At 51.3% G+C, this 14,515-nt stretch overlaps 1 protein-coding gene across 1 annotated transcript in view; it reads left to right on the forward strand.

Annotated features, from left to right (window-relative positions):
- The window catches only part of DNAH1 (dynein axonemal heavy chain 1), a 151,145-nt gene extending 138,085 nt beyond the window's left edge, over positions 1–13,060 (forward strand). The window contains exons 64-78 of the mRNA XM_043965072.1: positions 1,665–1,890; positions 1,989–2,184; positions 2,561–2,712; positions 4,241–4,437; positions 5,147–5,291; positions 5,638–5,796; positions 5,945–6,076; positions 6,207–6,377; positions 6,766–6,945; positions 7,668–7,844; positions 8,863–9,033; positions 9,639–9,769; positions 10,557–10,908; positions 11,897–12,131; positions 12,850–13,060. Coding sequence (XP_043821007.1) covers positions 1,665–1,890; positions 1,989–2,184; positions 2,561–2,712; positions 4,241–4,437; positions 5,147–5,291; positions 5,638–5,796; positions 5,945–6,076; positions 6,207–6,377; positions 6,766–6,945; positions 7,668–7,844; positions 8,863–9,033; positions 9,639–9,769; positions 10,557–10,908; positions 11,897–12,131; positions 12,850–12,971 — 2,746 coding nt within the window. The 3' untranslated portion in view covers positions 12,972–13,060. The remainder of the gene's footprint in view (positions 1–1,664; positions 1,891–1,988; positions 2,185–2,560; positions 2,713–4,240; positions 4,438–5,146; positions 5,292–5,637; positions 5,797–5,944; positions 6,077–6,206; positions 6,378–6,765; positions 6,946–7,667; positions 7,845–8,862; positions 9,034–9,638; positions 9,770–10,556; positions 10,909–11,896; positions 12,132–12,849) is intronic.
- Positions 13,061–14,515: the final 1,455 nt, after the last annotated feature.

Here is a 14,515-nt window from a genome sequence, read left to right on the forward strand (position 1 = left end):
TCAAAATATCTCCATTTTTCATTAGAATTTCTGTAGGCTGTCATTTAGTCTAAGGCCTTCATGGCCTGCCTCCCTATGTTCCCGTTATGGGTACTGATTTATGTGGGTAAGAGAACCTAACATCCTGACTTGTAAGTTATCCATTAACTGGGGTCTGACTCCCTTTTAGAGCTAATATCTGAATTAAATCTTGGGTCTTGGGTTTTTCTGTTAACCCTTTTTTTGCCTCCTATATCACAATGATCCAAGACAATCCCAAAGGACTAATGATAAAGCATACTATCAACCTCCAGAGAAAGAACTGATGTTGAATGAACACAGACTGAAGCATGCTACTTTACATTTTCTTCTTTTTTTTTTAACTTGAATCTTTTTTATATAAAATGACTAATATGATAATGTTTTACATAATTTCACATGATAACCTATATCTGATTACTCACCACCTCAGGGAGGGAGGAGGGGAGGGAGGGAGGGAATGAGAGAGGGATAGAATTTGGAACTCAGAACTTTAAATAAACAGATAAGGAGGATGTGGTCGGCCTGATTTCCCAGGAAATCTACCCCTCCTCCCCCCCCCCCCATCCTTTTATTTTTGGCGGTAAAAAATCCCTGCATTTATAAAAAATCAGGTGGCGGCTAGGTGGCACAGTGGATAAAGCACTGGCCCTGGATTCAGGAGGACCTGAGTTCAAATCCGGCCTCAGACATTTGACACTTACTAGTTGTGTGACCCTGGGCAAGTCACTTAACCCCCATTGCCCTGCAAAAAAAAAAAAAGTCAGGTGAAATATGCTGCTCACTGTGCTCCTCAGGTGGGTGTGCGCCCCACCTGGGGAGATGCTTGGCCCGCCTTGCCTTTCCTCACTCTTGCTGAGCAGTCTCCCAGTTATGCATAATTGGCCCTCAAATTAGCACACACTTGGCCCAGTGAGATGAGCCAGCTGAGTTCTCTCCAAACGACAGCTGTTACTCTTAATATCCCTTGCATGGGCCCTCACCCTTAGTGTAAATAAGAGTTTCCTTCTCACCGCTCTCTCTGCCTTCCTGGAGGCCTTGCCCACTCTACTCCATCACATCTACCCTCTCAGATATCTGCAGTGGCTCACTATCACCAGAATAACATTCCAAGTCCTTAGCTTGGCATTCAAGGCTCTCCCTACCTTGCCAACCCTATTCCCCACTACTTTCTAGCATGTAATGGGCAGGCCAAAAAAGTGTTTCGGTGTGTAGTATATACAGGCTAACCCTGGCACTTTGCCTCTGTTCCCCTCACTAGGGATACCCTTCTCTCTCCTCTCTGACTAGTCCCCTCCCTCTCATTTTCCCTAGCCCAGTCCACTAGGAAGGCTTTCCCTGCTATCTCGGTCCTCTCTGACCTCCCTCTCCTGAAAACACCTGTTGCCTTTAGGGTCTGAGGCACAGGGCCCCACAGTCAGGAGTGCACTGCTTACATTGTCAGTTGTTTCATGTGAGTTGGTCTTGTTCCCCTCGCTAGACCCTGGGCCCCCAAGGGCAAAAATGGCTTCCTATTCTCCCGGCCTCCTGGAGCATCACCCCAGGCTGGGCCCATCAAACAGATGGTGTGCTTTGCCATGGCCCAGGCCTTGGCTGCCAGGGCTGAGGAATGACCCCCTCTCACCGCTCTGGGCCCTTCCCTGCAGTGGTCTGGAGGATCAGCTTCTGGGTCAGGTGGTGGCGGAGGAACGGCCTGACCTCGAAGATGCCAAGAACCAGCTGATTGTCAGCAATGCGAAGATGAGGCAGGAGCTGAAGGACATTGAAGACCAGATCCTCTTCCGGCTTAGCTCCTCAGAGGGGAACCCTGTCGATGATGAGGAGCTCATAAAGGTTCTGGAAGCCTCCAAGATGAAGGCAGGAGAAATTCAGGTTGGCATCTGTGCCCATTCCCCTGCCCCCAGCCGGCATAGACCTAGGCCTTCTGGGGCCTGGGCCGAGCTCATCCCTTCTTCCTCTGCCTGAGCCAGACCAAGGTGAGGATTGCCGAGCAGACAGAGAAGGACATTGACCTTACCCGCATGGAGTATGTCCCAGTGGCTGTGCGCACTCAGATCCTCTTCTTCTGTGTCTCTGACCTTTCCAATGTGGACCCCATGTACCAGTACTCCCTGGAGTGGTTCCTCAACATCTTCCTCTCTGGCATCTCCAACTCGGAGAGAGCAGGTACCTGCTGGGCTCTGCTTCTCGGCTGTTCTCCTGAGCCTCAGAGCTCAGCTGCCACTCTGGGGTTCAGGTGGGAGGGCCTGCTTCTCTAACCCCAGTCCTCCCCAAACCTCGCAGAGGTCAGAGGGGGATGCTCAGGCTTCTTAATCTGTGCCTTTATCTGCCCTCGGGTAACTCAGGAACACCCCCAGGTATTTAGGCCCTTGCTTATCTCGGGAAAGTCCTATGAGGTCCTCTCCTGATCACCCTTGTCTGGCTGGATCTAGGGGTGCAGAAGGTGGGGGGACTGGCCTGGCCTGGTGCAGTGCGGGCTTGGGGGAAGGTGTGGGCTGCCAGTTCACTTGTACCCACCTCTCCTGGGGTGTGTCCTATGCAGACACCTTGAAAAAGCGGATTGCAAACATCAACAAGTACCTGACCTTCAGCCTCTACAGTAACGTCTGCCGCAGCCTCTTTGAGAAACACAAACTTATGTTCGCCTTTCTCCTGTGTGTGCGGATCATGATGAATGAAGGGAAGATTGACCGAGTGAGTGAGGGGTCAATCAGGGGCCAGCCTGCCCCTCTCACACACCCACTTTCACTTCTCACCTCTTTCCCTTTGTCACCCCAGCCTTCTGGGTCAGCTAAAGGCTCTGGGAGTTTAGCTGTGGCCATGACAGTCTAATAATGATTATTGGAGGGGACACTTATGGGCACTGACGAGGCCAAGGGTGTGCCTGTTCCTGTGGGCAACCAAAGTGGAACGGAGATGACCGTGAGGTGGCTAAGATCCCTCTTAGCTCTAACTTCTGTAATCCTAAAGCCCAGCCCCAGGTCCCAAGCAGTTTATAGTCTAGTTGGGGAGACAGACATGAAGAGACGACACAGACTACCTGGTTATGTGAATTAAGTGCCATTTAATACCTCTGAGATTTCACTGGTGTAAGAAGCTGAAATTCTCTCCCACTGCAACCTGGCTCCTCTGCAACCTTCCATCTTAAAGGACTGTCTGGAGAATGCGGGGCACAACGTATATGTGCCAGAGACAAGACTTCAATTCAGGGCTTCCTGTGGCTTATACCAGCTCGCTCCCCAGTGCACAGAACTGTTTCTCCCCCATAAATATAATCTGAAAAATGTTCTGGTCTGATCTAGTCTAGAACTGTGATCACACTGGTGCAGAGAATGTCTAGTGGGGAAATCCCACTCCCCTGATGCAGATCAGAAGCATGTCTACTTCGGACATGGAAAGTTGAAGGGGTTCGCCCACGGCCACGTGGCCTGTAAGGGACAGGGGAAAGACTCCAAGCCCAGATTCCTGATTCCCAGGCGTGCTCTCTGTGCCTTACACCAGGCCTGTGCCTGATTTGGTTTGGCCCCTAAGCTAATAGTTTTTACCTTTTTAAATACAATTTTATTTAGCGGAGAAAGAGATTTATTTTAAATAAAGGTGTACTCAAAGTTTGATCTCAAAATAGAAAAAGCCATTCTTCATTTTTTCTTAGTTGTATTTAAAAATGTAAACACTTCTCTTAACTGGCTGCTGTAAAATCAGACCAGGGGTCTGATTAGCCCACACTGCCCTAAGCCACCATCTGAAGAGCAAGCACACAAAATGGTCTAGTTATGGCTGTACTCAAGTATTATATGAACCAAAGTTGAGGGGGAAGTGTGGTTTTTGTCTGTACCGACAGATGGTGGAGGACCTTGAATGCTGAAAGAAAGAAAGGAGTTGTTACTTTATGGGTGTATGGGAGTATTCAAGGGGCAGAATGATGTAGTGAAAGAGGCCTGCACTTGGCATCAAGACCCAGATTCCAAACCTTGCCCTTGTGTCCAAATATGTGACCTTGGTCAATTCACATCTCTACTAGGCCTTATGTTTCTCATCTGTAAAATGAGGGGGTTGGTCTTTCAAGTTCCCTTTAGCAGTGTTTGCTGCAATTCTAAATCCCATTGGAGGTACTGCCAGCAGGAAGGGAGGCTGGTTCCTAGATTACTGCCAAGGCAGTGGGCAGAGGAGGTGTCCTGGCAGAGCCCCTGGGCTCCTAATGATGCCTTGCTCTCACCCCCAGGGCGAGTGGCGTTATCTTCTCTCCGGGGGTTCCATCAAAGATGTAATTGAGAACCCAGCAGTGGACTGGCTCTCTGACAGGGCATGGCGGGACATCCTGGCCCTCACCAACCTTCCAAACTTCTCCACCTTAGCAAGGGACTTCGAGGTTTATATGGATGACTTCCGTAGGATCTTTGACAGTGTCGAGCCCCACCGGTGAGTCCCACTGAGCAGCCAGGCCTAAACTCAGGCCTTCTCCTGGCACCAGGTTGTCCACTCCTCTGCGGGCTGGCTGTGCTGGGGAGCTAGGGAACAACCAAGAACTCATAACTAGGGCCTGTAAGCCCCCTACCTCCGGGCCCCCAAAGGCTCATCTCAAGGAAGGATCTGCACATCTCAGTATACTGTGGGTAACTTGGGGTGCTCTCTGGGCCCCCTTTGGCATCACCTAGACACCCAAGGGGAGAGAACCACCCTTATCTCATCCCACACTGCCTCCCACCCCCAGCCATGATGATACTCAGAGAATACATTCAACAGAAACACCCAGAGGGCAGCTCTTCAATCAGCCTTGCTTATTGAACATCTGTTTGGTACTTTAGACACCCCAAAGCACTGTCCTATCCAGTCTTTAATCCTCACAACAACCTGGGAGAGAGGCAGAAAAATGGTTATTCTCCCTTTTTGATAGATGGAGAAACTGAGGCACAGAAATGCAGTGACTTGCCTCAAGGTTACACAGCAAGTCACTGACCAGGCTAGGCCCCAAACCCAGGTTTCTGACTCCCATACACCACATTACTTCACTCTAGTGGGGACCCTCTCTGCCCAGACATGTGGTATCCCTGCTGGGGTCTTTGCACCAAGGGCCCAAGGCCTACGGTGCTGCCCCATAAAGACAGTGGCTGATGTTCCTTGATTTCAGGGAGCGCCTGCCCGGCGCATGGGAAGAGCATTTAGACCAGTTCCAGAAGCTGCTGATTCTGCGCTGCCTCCGAGGAGACAAGGTCACTAATGCCATGCAGGACTTTGTGGCCATCAACCTTGAGCCGCGCTTCATTGAGCCACAGGTAGGCCGCAGGGTCAAGCAGACTTTCCTGCACCCTGCCTGCCCAAACACCTTGGCCCCCGTGTCTCGTGCTCACGGTCGTCTCTGGGCTCGGAGCCTTGGCTGAAGCTCCTGGACTAACCTAGCATAGGGTCGCCAGCTGAGGGTACCATGGGAGCCCCATCCTCCTTCCTCCCAGGCCCCAGGCTGGCAGAGCTCTCAGAGTCAGTGAGAGCAGCCAGGCCAGCTGCATGGGGCCCATTGAACCCCACCAGCACAGAGCCTCTGAGCAAACACAGGCCCTGGAAACAACCGATGACAAACAGTTCCTGCTTGACCTTTGGTTCATCTGCTACCTTGGTTTCCAGACAGCCAACCTCTTTGCCGTGTTCAAAGACTCGAATTCCACCACCCCACTGATATTCGTCTTGTCCCCGGGGACAGACCCTGCCGCTGATCTCTACAAGTTTGCCGAGGAGATGAAGTTCTCTAAGAAGCTCACGGCTATTTCCCTCGGTCAGGGACAGGTACTTGCTAAGGCCAGACGGTCAGTGCCTGCGCTCCTCAGCTCTCTGTTCCTTTGTCACTCAAGGTTGGGCCCCGAGGCTAAGCCGGGATGGCAGGGAAGGGCAGGGAGGGCTCGATGGTGCCTCTGAGCATGCCTCTGGTCCCCAGGGTCCTCTGGCTGAGGCCATGATGCAGAGCTCCATGGAGAGAGGCAAGTGGGTCTTCTTTCAGAACTGCCACCTGGCCCCCAGCTGGATGCCATCCCTGGAACGGCTCATCGAGCACATCAACCCTGACAAGGTGAGCCCTGCTGTGCCCTTCACCCCTTGCCTTTGCGGGGCCAAGAGCGTCGGGCCCTTAGCCTCGTGAACAGGTACCTAGAATTTGCTATTGCCCATCTTCAGAACTTCTTTCACTTGGGTGGGCACAGGTACACCGGGACTTTCGTCTTTGGCTCACCAGCTTACCTAGTAACAAGTTCCCAGTGTCCATCCTCCAGAATGGCTCCAAGATGACCATTGAGCCCCCGCGGGGGGTGAAAGCCAACCTTCTCAAGTCCTACAGCAGCCTCAATGATGACTTCCTGAATTCCTGCCACAAGGTGAGGCCCCGGCTCATTCTACTCCTGCCCTGCCCTGCCCCACAGCTCCCACAAGGGTCGCAGAGCCAGGCCCCCCCCATCCCAGGCTGCTGCAAGGGATGGAGAAGACAGCTCAGCGGCCAGGAGTCAGGCTGGGAGCCGTGGGACAGTTCTGCCTTCAGCTCTCCCCCCGACTTGCTTTGGACTTGGACAGGCCTCCTTCCCCGCCGGGCCTCAGTTTACCCACCTATAAAACAAGGTTATACTGAATGATCCCTAAAGGTCCCTTCTGGCTCCAGTGTTCCGTGACTTTAGAGGGTGCTGGCCTTCCAAGCAAGGACTCCCAGGGGCCACTTCCCTTGAAGAGCTTATTCTTTCCTTCCCTGGCTTTCTCTTCCATAACAAGTAGCAGTCTGAGTTCAAGTGCCTGCTTCTGTCCCTGTGCCTCTTCCATGGGAATGCGCTAGAGCGGAGGAAATTCGGGCCCCTGGGCTTCAACATTCCCTACGAGTTCACGGATGGAGACTTGCGCATCTGTATCAGCCAGCTGAAAATGTTCCTGGATGAGTATGAAGACATTCCCTACAAGGTGAGGTGGGCAGTGCTTGGGAGTGCTCATCACCCTGGCCATGGGGTGTGGGGGTGGGGGGAGGGAACCCTACTCCCAGACCTCCCTCCAGCCCAGGGGACTCTAGTGACTAGGCCAAGCTCTCTTCTGTCACATAGCCCAGTGGATAGAGCACTGGGCCTGGAGTCAGTGTTCAAATCCAGCTCCAGACACTTACTAGCTGTGTGGCCCTGCTCAAGTCACTCAACCTATTTACCTCACTTTCCTCAACTGTAAAATGGAGCTAATAATAGTCCCTACCTCTCCAGGGTTGTGAGGACTGAATGAGATCATATTTCTAAAGGGCTTAGAATAGTGCCTGGCACATAGTAGGTGCTATGTAAATGGTTATTCCTGTTCCCCCCACCCCACTCAGCCATGGAGCAAAATAGGAAAGTTGCCTTATTTGTTTCTGAGCCTGGCTGAGAGTGAGGATAGAAGTGGTACACTGGCACTTGCTCAGGCCCTACCACCCTCCTAGAATATAGCTAGTGCCCCAAGAGGAGATGCAAATTGTACCATCTCCATATCCTCCCTCTGACAGAGCCCAAGGCCCCTGGAAGGTCATGCTCCAGCAAGGCTGAAGGATCCCAGCCCAGAGAGGTTTTCTGACCACTCTGGGATGGGGAGCAGGACAGGCTTGGGGTGAGGCCTGCTCTTCCCTCCTTCCTTGGTCCTCATCCTGAGCCTGGGGGTCAGAACAGGTGCTCAAGTACACAGCTGGTGAGATCAACTATGGAGGCCGTGTGACAGATGACTGGGACCGACGCTGCATCATGAACATCCTGGAAGATTTCTACCACCCCTTTGTCCTGGAGCCTGAACACATCTACTCTGAATCCGGCATCTACCACCAAATCAACCCTACCTACGATATCAATGTAAGCGTCACCGCCCCCTCTCCCAATCCTTGAAACCCTGACATCTGGAACACACTTGACGTTGGGATGCCACTCATCTATCCCGTTAAGGGATGCAAAGTGTCATGTTTGATATAGGGACACTGACACTCAGCGTTGCAGGTCATGTAGGAGGTCACTGAGTCTGGGGGGCCTGGAGCCCTCGCCCACGCTCGCTCTTCCCCCTGTGCCAAGCAGCTTCTCCGGGACCACCCTGTGAGGGGAGGGTCCAGAGCCCAGCATGCCTGTCACTTGCTGCTGGCCCTTGGACAAATGATTTGACTCCCAGAGCAAACTCAGCTTCTCTTTATTCACAGCAGCAGCTGAATGGTAAGGGTTCTTCTCTGGTTCAGAGAAAGGCAACATGAGGATTCTGGTCCAACCAACCCAACCCTAAGTTCTCTTTTATGGGGAAGCGACTTGGGCCACAGCATGACCCTTCCAGCACTGCAGAGGAGAGAGCAGAGAGGGGTTCTCTCAGCCTCCTCTCCCCACAGGGGATCTCCCAGGCCCCTCAGATGCAAAACTTTGTCTACATTTGACTGTGCTCCTCTGCCAGGCCCCATTCTGCTAACAAGGCTTCCCCTCTTATGCCCAGCCCTCGGCTTGGCCGTACCATCAGGAAGACCAAAAGAGGATGTTGCAGCTTATGGTCTGGGAGAGTCTGAGGTGAAACAGACCTGAGCCTGGCATGGAGTGCCAGGGCCCGATGGAGGTGGGGCTGGGCAGGGACAGAAAGCCCCAGAGCCAGGCACGTCCCCCAAAATAGCTCCATCTTCCTTCAATTTGAGTTTGGCTTACTCAGCTGTGCCCACAGTCAGGGTCTGAGCCATCATCTACTCAAGTCTCTCTCCATGATGGAGTGACAATCACTTGCCGTGTCCTTGCCGTGTCCTGATAAAGTACCCTGTGCTCTCAGGCCGCAGGCAGCTTCAGGCTCAGTAGAGTGGCTGTCCAGCTCAGGACACCATGGGCCTGACTCTGAGCCCCCTCCCCATAGGGTTACCTACAGTACATCAGGAGCCTGCCGCTCAATGACATGCCTGAAATCTTCGGCCTGCATGACAATGCCAATATCACCTTCGCACAGAATGAGACCTTTGCCCTCCTCAATGCCATCATTCAGCTGCAGCCCAAGTCATCTTCCACAGGCGGCCAGAGCAGAGAAGAGGTCAGAGGCTCCCCCTTCCAACCCCATGCCCACTCCCACCCAACACTCCGTGGAAAATCCTGCCAGTCTAGGCCACCTGTGAAAGACAGTAGCTGGGGGGCGGGGGTGGGGAGGGCAGTGGGGAAATAAGAATTTGTGAATTGAATTTCCATCCATTGAGTCCTGCTTTAAACTCATTAGGGAAATTGTTCCTCTTATAATGTGAGCCGGGTAATTTTCATTTGCATAGACCTGTGATGCCATAAATTTATTCCTTCATAAATAAACTTCTGGCAAAGAAAACTCCCTCTACCGATCGGCACCCAATAATCTAGATGGTGTCTTGATGATCAAAGATTTGTGTGGCTATCCTGAGTTGCTAGCACATTCCTCTTCCTGGGCCTCAGTTTCCTTCTGGGCACCATGAAGGAGCCCATCCAGCTCCCATGCCCTGAGTCTGGTGGCCCTCTGTTCCCCATCAGGGTTGATTTTCTTCCCAGTGGAGCTGGTGGAAATAAGAACAGAGTGGGCCTGGGGGCTGTTGTCCAGAACCTACAGCCAGGGGCTTGGGGCCTGCAGCTGTGCTGCAGTCTGGCCTTTCTTATCTTCTGTGGGTGGGCCCCTAGATTGTGGAGGATGTTGCTGGAAGCATCCTGAAGAAGATCCCGGAGCCCATCGATGTGCACCAGGTCATGATAAAGTACCCTGTGCTCTATGAAGAATCCATGAACACTGTCCTGGTGCAGGAAGTGATTAGGTAACTGCCCAGCCTTCCCAGGCAGGAGGGAGGGAGGAAGGACGGAAGGGAAGGAGGGAAGGAAGGAGGAAGGAAGGAGTGAAGGAGAGGAGGGAGGGAAGGAAACATGACCCCTCTGGGCACTCCTGAGAACCTGGACCATGCTTGCTTTATGCTGCCCATCTCACCACCGCAAACAGGCAGCTTGGAAGAGGGCAGAGTGGAGACCAAAGGGCCTGTGGTCGAAGAAGTGGGTATCTAGACTCGACTGGCATCTAGACCTGCCTGGCAGCATGATTTTGGTTAAGTCCCTTGCTGCAGTTTCTCCATCTATAAAATGAAAGCATTATACTTGATGATCTCTAAGTTCACTTCTGTATCTTTTTAAAAATCCTTAACAGTCTAAATGCCACATAAAAACATTGCATTTGGATTTTTAAGCATGCTAGTAGAAACTCAAGGCAATTTTGAGCTTGTCTGAAATCACTTAATAAAGCAGTCATTAGAATAGAGCCTCCTTCAACCGAGGTCAGTCTATTACTGCTGAGATCCATAAGAAAACCTCTCTTGGCTCCAAAAGACTAACCCAGATTCCAGCCAGATTCAGGCTGAGCGAGCCTGTGAACCATCTGTGTGGCTCAGGTAGCGTTGCTGTACCCACGACCAATCAGATGTCTTGTAAGTCTCCATAAGGAGGGAGAACAAACGCGAAGCGCCTAGGTGCCATACTGTATGCAGATGGGGAGGGCGTGGCCCCTTCTGGGTCCAAAGGCTAAGGGACACCTCTTTCCTCTGATCCACCCTTCAGATACAACAAGCTACTAGTTGTGATCACGCAGTCACTCAAGGATGTGCTCAAGGCACTGAAGGGACTGGTTGTGATGTCCTCCCAGCTGGAGCTCATGTCCACCAGCCTGTACAACAATGCTGTGCCAGAGATCTGGAAGGGCAAAGCCTATCCTTCACTCAAACCTCTGTCTTCTTGGGTCATGGACCTGCTGCAACGGATTGACTTTGTAAAGATGTGGATCCATAATGGGATCCCACCTGTTTTCTGGATCAGCGGCTTCTTCTTCCCACAAGCCTTCCTGACGGGGACCTTGCAGAACTATGCCAGAAAGCGTGTCATCTCCATTGATACCATCTCCTTTGACTTTGAGGTTAGTGAGTAAAACACATTCTCCAATTGGTTATATCCTAATTTGTCTCTCTGTGCACTGTGAATCCATCACCTCTCCTTCATGGGGTGGACAGCATGCTTCATCCTCAGAATTGAGGCAGGTAATTTTATTGATCAGTTCTCAAGCCTTTCAAAATATTCATCCTTAAAATGTTATCGGGTAACTTGTTCAGCTGGTTCTGATCTGTTCACTCTGGATTAGTTCATACAGTTCTACGGTTTCTTAACTGCCTTTTGTCATTCCTTTTGTCAATAGTATTCTATTAACATTTACAATACCATATTTTATTCAGACATTCCATCCTTTATCTTCCAGTTCTTAGCTACCAAAAAAAAATAGCGGCTGTATCTTTCTTTTTTCTTTGATCTCTTTGGAGTATAGACCTTGTAGAGGTAGGAATCAAAGGGTACGTACAGTTTACTAACTGTTGGAGCATAGTTCCAAATTGCTTTTCAGAAAGGCTGGACTAACTTATAGCTTTACCAAGAGTGTATTAATGTGCCTATTTTCCCCAAGTCCCCTCTAATGTCATTTTAGTGACCTAAGCAGTTTTTTCCATATGGCTATCAATAGCTTGGATTTAAAAATGTCTTGCATATCCTTTGACCTTTTAATCAATTGAGGAAGGGTTATTTGCACTCAAGACATTATTCAGGAATCAGAAGCCTGGCAAGCATTGAAGAAATGGAGTAAAGCCAGCTAGAGAAGGGGTGGCAGGATGCCCTCCTACTTTTTGGCTAGTCCTGGGAGGCTAAGACTCATCCCCAAAAGACCAGAAATGGAGCTCTCAGAATGGCAGCCAAATTCACCCCCCCCGCCCCCCCCCGCCCCAGTCTGCTGGGGTGGGGGTGGGGGTTCTTACCCAAAGGCTCTCCCTGGGCTCTCCGCTCTCTTCCAGAATGCTGTCTAGACAACATCTCATCCCATCACCTCACCTTCCGTCACTGATCTCTCCCCCACTTCCTAGGTGGTAGGGAAGTCACTAAGTGAGCTGACCACAAGGCCAGAAGTGGGCTGCTTCATCTATGGCCTGTTCCTGGAGGGAGCACGCTGGGACCCCGACAGATTCTTCCTGGCTGAGTCTCGGCCCAAGGAGCTCTACACAGAGATGGCCATCATCTGGCTGGTCCCCGTACCCAACCGCCGACCCCCAACTAGGGGCTTCTATGTATGCCCCATTTACAAGACTCTAACTCGAGCTGGTATGTACTTGTCTTCCCCTTCCCACCCCAGTGTCTCTACACACATCTGTGTGGGGAGAGTACCCAGGGCAGCTTCTTCTGGCCCCTGATACCCACCTTTTCCAATGAGGCATCCCTGCCTTCTCTTCTGTTTCCAAGTGATTGGAACATGGCTTTGGGCTTGCGGGATCAGGCTTTGATCTCCCATAGTTCCTGAGACAAGTTATTTGCAAGACTCTCCAAGGCCCAGAGACCTTGGCAGTGATTGGGACAAACCTATGTAGGTGGAGAATGCATTTGAGTGCATTGTGAGCCCTAAGTCTGTTGTACAAAAGCTTCTGCCCTCACCTTGAACTTTCTTAGTTCACATCCTTATCCAGGGGTGCTTATGGTGCAATAGCGTACCATTATTACAGATGAAGCACCTGAAAGGTGGCCCTTGGGGTCATCTCCAGTCCCCTCATTCTAGAGCAGGGAACCCATCTGCCTCAGGTTAACCTAAGTAGTAAGCAGCAGTTCTGGGATCCAAGTCTTTTTCCTTTTCTCTAAAAAAGAAAAAAATAATTTTCATGTTACCTATCTCACAGCGTTATTCTCAGCAAGAGTCTTTAGTAGTAGCAGCGGATGTGAGTTTTGATCCTGGTCTATACAGGAGGCAGATACCAGGGTAGCCCCAGGAGCCTTGGAAACAACATCCTGCCTCCTTCACACAGCCTACTTCCACTGGTATTTGTTCTAGGTACACTGTCAACCACCGGCCATTCCACCAACTACGTCATAGCTGTGGAGATCCCCACTGACAAGACTCAGAGGCACTGGATCAAGCGAGGTGTAGCCCTTATCTGTGCTCTGGACTATTAGGCCTATCAGGGCTGAGCAGGCCTCCACCCAGACTCAGCACAGGCCAAGGCTGTGGTATCCTAGAGCGTGCCTTCCCCAAGAGAGGCCAAAGATACAGTAAGGAGCCCGTGACCCAGTCACAGGGAATAAAAGTTATTTTTTTATATTGCCTACTACCTATGTGTCCTACAAGACTGTTAGGCGTCTTTGCTTACAGAGGTTGGAGAGTGGAGGGGCCTGGACTCAGCAAGAAGCCCCCTGCTCTCCCTTCCCTCCAGGTATACTGTTAGAAGTCCTGTGCCCACCATGTTAGTCTGCAGGCAATAAGAGAGGTCAGAGGGAACAGGGCACACTGGCACTAAGACAAATGGAACACTGAGGGGATAGAACTAGACAGCATCTCACCTTACCAGAAGGAAGTGGAGGCCTACAGAAGGTAGGACCTGCCCAAGTTCAGACAGCAAATTCGTGGCAGAGCCAAGACAAGCACCCAGGTGCCCCAGCTTGCAGTCCAAGGTTCTGCCACTTCATATGCTGCCTGATTCCAGGTCCATGTATGTGCCCAGAGCAGAAAATGCTTGCACAGCACAGTACACAGTTCTTTATTCAGCAAACATCTAGTCAGCCAACACAGAGCGTATATAAGTTACAGGAAAACTTTATTCATTCAAGCAAGTCCGGTATTTACAAGGATGGACAGGCAATGGGCAAGGGGGTGGCACAAGCCCCAGCCTGCCCAGGTCTCTTATGTACAATAGCTTCAGTTCAGCCTTCCCCAAGACACCTACTGTCTCTTCTAAAATTCAGTGCAAGCAGGAGAACAAATTCATCTGCCCCACCACAATTTAAACAGCAATTGTGGTATGTTAAGAAGGGACCTCCACTTTCCCCCAGGGGCCCTTAGGGAGGGAAAAGGCATGGGGCAGGGGTAGGAAGGGGTAAGGGTAGGAATGGTGGTGGCTATCTTATGGTCACAAAGAGGAAGCGAACAGAGACTCTGGAGGGTGGGGAAAGGCCAGAGACTGGTCCCGAAATGGTCTGACACAACTTTGCCTCTAAGTCCTCTGGGGGAACAGAGTGGCTTCAGCCCAAGTGGAAAATGCCCATCAAATGAAAGCACGTCAGGCAGGAGGCCAGCCCTCCCCTCCTTTACACTCCTACACCAGGTCCTAAGCCCTGGAAAGAAAGAGGAATCATCCCCATGCAAAGTTCCTTTCTCCGTCAGCAGCAGAAAGCTGACTGGTTAGAAGCCAGCTTCATTCTAGATCCTAGAGCCAGGCAACTGAAAGACCTTCTTACAGTTCAGAGCCCGACGGACTTGCTCCCTGCAGGCGGAGCTGAGGGAGAGCATCCCATAATACTAGTGGGCTGTGGGTGCAGAGTGCTCAGAGCCTCCACAGAAACCAGTCTAGGTCCCCACTCGCTCTGGAAACAACTCAACACCCCCCTGCACACACACTCCCATCAGGGCCAGCTCAAGGCTAGGAAAGCCACCAAACAAAGCCTTCGGAAATATATTCTCCCCAAAGAAGAGGCTTTAGGGCTCCTTGACACCAGTGGTTTAT

Source organism: Dromiciops gliroides, chromosome 1 (assembly GCF_019393635.1).
Source record: "Dromiciops gliroides isolate mDroGli1 chromosome 1, mDroGli1.pri, whole genome shotgun sequence".
Classification (NCBI taxonomy): domain Eukaryota; kingdom Metazoa; phylum Chordata; class Mammalia; order Microbiotheria; family Microbiotheriidae; genus Dromiciops; species Dromiciops gliroides.